Consider the following 4,596-nt stretch of genomic DNA (forward strand, 5'->3'; position numbering starts at 1 on the left):
TTCCCCCCCATGAGCTCGGCCCTCAGCCGCAAGCTGGAAGACGTCAGGTGAGCTAACGAGCAAACGCCGCGTCGGTCACGCCCTCCTGCCGGCCGACGGGGTTGATTTCCACTTGTTTTTTTTTTTTTTAACCAAGCTGGAATTTCGACCGTGGGGGAGATGGCGTGTTGCTTCCCGTCTCTGCTCTTTTGTGATTGATGGGCACTTGCCCTCCTGCCGACCGACGGGGTTGATTTCCACTCGTTTTTTTTTTTTAACCAAGCTGGAATTTCGACCGTGGGGGAGATGGCGTGTTGCTTCCCGTCTCTGCTCTTTTGTGATTGATGAGCACTTAGCATGCTCCTCCCATGGAAGGGGACATTTCGTACATACTAATAACTCAACTAGTATCTCGGGGTGTCTTGTTAGCACTACAAAGAGAGGTTGTTTAAATTTTTTTAATAATAATAATAATAAATAGAAATATTAAGGCAGGTCGGAACAAAAACATGGATGAACACGAAGGCAATCTCATCTTTCAAACTAGCCAAAAAGCTAAATGGACTAACTAACTCACCGGACCAAATAAACTGCTGAAACTGACCAACCGATTAACTGAGCTTGCCGGTTAACTCGACAGATTTTTTTTCTTTTTCAACCACGCCAGAAATGAACTCAGCTGGCTCGACTGATCAAGTGATTCGTTGCCAAAGACTCAATGACCGACTTACTAGACTAGCCGACCAACCAATTCAAAAAAAACGGACTCACTCGACCACCTCGACGGCAGGCCACCGAGTGACCAAGTCTCACCGAGTGACCAGATGATTCCGTGCGTCGGTTTGGTTGGCAACAGAGTTAACTGTTAAACCTCCATCTGTGAATGAGGGCGTCTTATTTGATCCTTACAGAGGCAACATTTTTTGTTTTCTTGATGTTAAAAGGGGCGGGGGGGGGGCGTCCATTGCTAGGAGGTGTTTATTCGTCTTCAGCCGATGGCAACTCATCGATGCCGTGCATCTTCATTACTGGCATGGCCTCCATGAGTCGTTATTTATTTATATATATATATATTTTAAAACCAAACCGCCACGACTCTCGCTAATTGTTTCCGGCTTAATCCCACAGTAAGAACCTGCCAACGCCGAGACTCGGGTACTACCCCCCTCCCAATCACCAACACCCCCCCAACCCCGCCTCCCAAGCGAGCTAATCCAACTTCTCCGCTGTCATCCTTCTTCCGTGGATTAGCAAAGCGCAAACAAGATTAGCGGGCTCCTCAAAGCTGATGATTACTCTGAAATGCAACCACATGCAAGCTGCTGACTGGGGGGGGGGCGCGGAGGGGGTCTTCCATAAGGGGCAGCGGGTGTTTTTGTGATGACATGTGCAAGGGGGGTAATTGGAATGCCCTCCCCCCGCAAAAATACACAAGGATCAACACGCTCACTCACAATCAGTCTTAATAGGATGTCGCCGTGTCTGCGCGTGGAGTAAAAGTGTGCCGACTGGCGTTGTGAAATGACCACTAATGCCCCCCACCCTTCTTTTTAACGCTGCCGACTAGCAAGCGCTCTTTGCAGCACTCGGCTAGTATGCCTGTCATGAGGTAAGAAGGACACCATCGTGTGTCCGCCGCACATTTGATTTTGATTTGGTCAGCTAAGTTCCGTTGAAGTGCACATTTGGTTTCGTCATGCATGCACGCTACCTTTTTTAAAAGCTTTCCATTTCCATTTTACCAGGAAAATAAATCATATATGCAATCTAATGGGAAATTGTACAAAAAATGTCCCAAAAGTGTTTCGTTTTTTTTTTTTGTTCCTTGGAGAAATTGTATGATTCATATTGCCTGATTGTGACATTCGAAAACAGGTTCAGCATCAATTATTTTTTTCCAAAAATATATATTTTTTAGAAAATCGTAGTTTCAAATAATTGTTGTAAATTGTACAAACATTTACCTGTTCTATTTTTTAAAAGTCAAATTGAGCTTGGTTTTTACAAAATGAATCTCAACATAGGCACTTTAGTTGAAAATCGTACAAAAAAAAAATTATTGCTGCGAGAAATTTGATTTACACTACCGAAAATTATACACTGACATACATATATGCCAATATTTGAAGTATCAACATTTTATTTATTTTTTAAAAGATTTGTTTTGGAAATTTTCTGCAATAACAGCGACACACACACACACACAAAAGAAAGAAAATGCTAAAATTGTCTTATTTATTTCATTATTTTAATTTTTAAATAGAATAATTGTAAATTTGTTGGCGATGCATTTCACTTTCAGTTCAACTTCTTTCACCCCAAAATATGTCAATTGATGTAACAATAATATGAATAGAAAAGCAGCACAAAACGTTATTTCTTGAATATTCTAAAATGTTCCGTTTTTGTTGTTGTTCCTCCAATTCATTTGTATGTAGTTTTCTTTTCCACCAAAAATGTCACTTTCCCTACTAGTTCCCAACTCGTTTTTTTGTTTTTTTTTAAGCAAAGCTCTACAAAATTTAAGATGCAATCCCTGATTGGCTTTTTTTTTTTTCTTCCCAGGAACACTCCCTCATTCAAGTCATTTGAGGAGAAGGTGGGAACATGGAAGGTATTATAATAAAAAAAAAAAAACAATTAAAAAAAAAAAACTCCAGCGTTAACGATGTGTAAGATCTAAATCAAAATTCGACTTCCTGTTTCAGAACAAGATGAGCCCGTCGGAGATCGATGCCAGCGAGCAGATGAACGTTCCCGACGACGCAGAGGCTCAGCACCAGGACACGCCCACCAACCTAGACACACCCTTGCATTGACCTTGTGACCCCCCCATCCCTTGACCTTTGAACCTCCCACATTGTCACCCCTCTACAAGTCTTTAAAGGTGACAGCAACATGCCTTCGTTAAAACCGCGAAACCTCTTGACATCGCTTTTTGCCGCCACACGCTCCCTCGGCTTAACAGCGCACGCACACACATTTTAGTTCACTTTCGGGGCCAAATCAGCTTTATTTATCTAAGTTTAAAACATTCACGCATGCATGCATGCACGCACACACAGTATGTGGAGTGAAGCTAAAGTGAACATTGGAACACTCTTGGTTAAGGTTGCTTTGTTACTAACCAGACACTGTAAAACTATAAACTTATTGTTTAACAGTGACACTGCCTGACTTTCAAAATAAAATACTTTTTCCTCAGTGCGCTTAAAGATATTTTTAATACAAGTCTCTCATGGATTTTGTTGAAAAGAAATAAAAATATTAAACTGCTCTACTGTTGTCATTTTTTTTTTTTAAATGAACCTCAAACCAGAAAAAAAAACGATCAAGATGTACTTTTACAATAGAATTTATAAATTCATTCACGGAAATGAACTATTTTAAGTACTCATAATTTAAAAATGGTTTCTATCGATATTGTAAACAAAATACAAATACAGTACTGTTCCATCATCAGAATAGAATCATTTATGTGAAGGAGTATGTTGGAATAGTTCATATTGTATTATTGTCAATGTTTTATGTGATGTGTTCTGTTGTATTTATTATTTCACGTCCGTTTATTTATTTATTTATGCGTGAATTCTACTCTCCGTTCCTTTTCAAGAAAATGATCCGTGACCCTGTGGTGATACAAGTCAGTCTGCGAACACAAGCAACTACAATAAAAACCACCAGAAATAAAAGATTCATTTGGCGCTAGTCATTTTCAACAAAGAGAGTCGCTTAAATGATTAGAAGAAGTCTCCAGTTCAACTCAGAACAGAATGAGAATTGAAAAATGCTTCCACGGATGCCTACACCAAAAGATCGGTGATTGGCTCATTTCGCTGTCAATCAAAAAGAGATTTGGCCTCAGACATATCATCCAATCATCATGCAGAAAAGCTCAGCTTCTGGGCCAGCCCATAAACGCCCACTGTCCATAGACTCCCAGAGACGCTGAGAGTCCGGTAGGCGGGACAAAACCAGCATTTATCCAATGAATCGTCTCGTTTCAATGCATTGGGACAACCTAGCATGAACTCTCTCGACGCCCAGCGTCCGTACTGCAGACGCTCAGCGTCCACACAGTTTAAAGCACAGTGAAGCTGCGGGAATGAATGAGAAGAGAGTCGCATCGTAACTAGTAATAAAAAGCTTATTCGGAACAAAAGTTGAGGGAGTTGTCGCGCATATTTAGTCAATGACATGTACACACATTTGTATGTACACACATATATTTGATCACTTATGTTTTTGACATTTTAGGGGAAGCTCAGCTTCCCTTGCAGTCTTAGAGCAATTGCCTCTGATGTATACAGAATATATAGTATATTATTTGAGAAAAAGTGCACATTAGATGCAGTTCGGATTTTAAACACTAGAAGGAGGCAGAGAACAAAAGTAGCATCAAAGTGCCCCTTGGGAAAGCCACCTTTCCTTCACCCTTGTTGGAGGACGTCATCAAGCCAAAGAGATGAATAAGTGCTTCTTCAACTTAAGGACAGTACTGGTTCAATTTTTTTTTCCGAAGCTACAAGCCTTAATAATCACTTGCTAAAGGCAAACAAGAACTGTGCACGCTTACCAGTTGCTGACGCCGCAGGGGTTTGCTTGCGCTCTCCGAGG

The 4,596-nt window shown here is 40.9% G+C and overlaps 1 protein-coding gene across 3 annotated transcripts; it reads left to right on the forward strand.

Annotated features, from left to right (window-relative positions):
- Nucleotides 1-3,257, forward strand: tpd52 (tumor protein D52). Of its 3 annotated transcripts, none has more exons than XM_019890210.1 (4): nucleotides 7-47; nucleotides 1,547-1,588; nucleotides 2,545-2,593; nucleotides 2,688-3,257. In XM_019890210.1, the coding sequence occupies exons 1-4, from the start codon at nucleotides 10-12 to the stop codon at nucleotides 2,796-2,798; spliced, it is 240 nt and encodes a 79-aa protein (XP_019745769.1). In that variant the 5' UTR covers nucleotides 7-9; the 3' UTR covers nucleotides 2,799-3,257. The 3 variants fall into 3 exon arrangements, 2 of the variants coding, with proteins under 2 accessions (XP_019745769.1, XP_019745770.1); XM_019890211.1 differs by having other exon boundaries at nucleotides 2,545-2,578; XR_002170614.1 differs by lacking the exon at nucleotides 1,547-1,588 and having other exon boundaries at nucleotides 1-47.
- Nucleotides 3,258-4,596: the final 1,339 nt, after the last annotated feature.

Source organism: Hippocampus comes, unplaced genomic scaffold, assembly GCF_001891065.2.
Source record: "Hippocampus comes isolate QL1 unplaced genomic scaffold, H_comes_QL1_v1.1 scaffold71, whole genome shotgun sequence".
Lineage (NCBI taxonomy): Eukaryota > Metazoa > Chordata > Actinopteri > Syngnathiformes > Syngnathidae > Hippocampus > Hippocampus comes.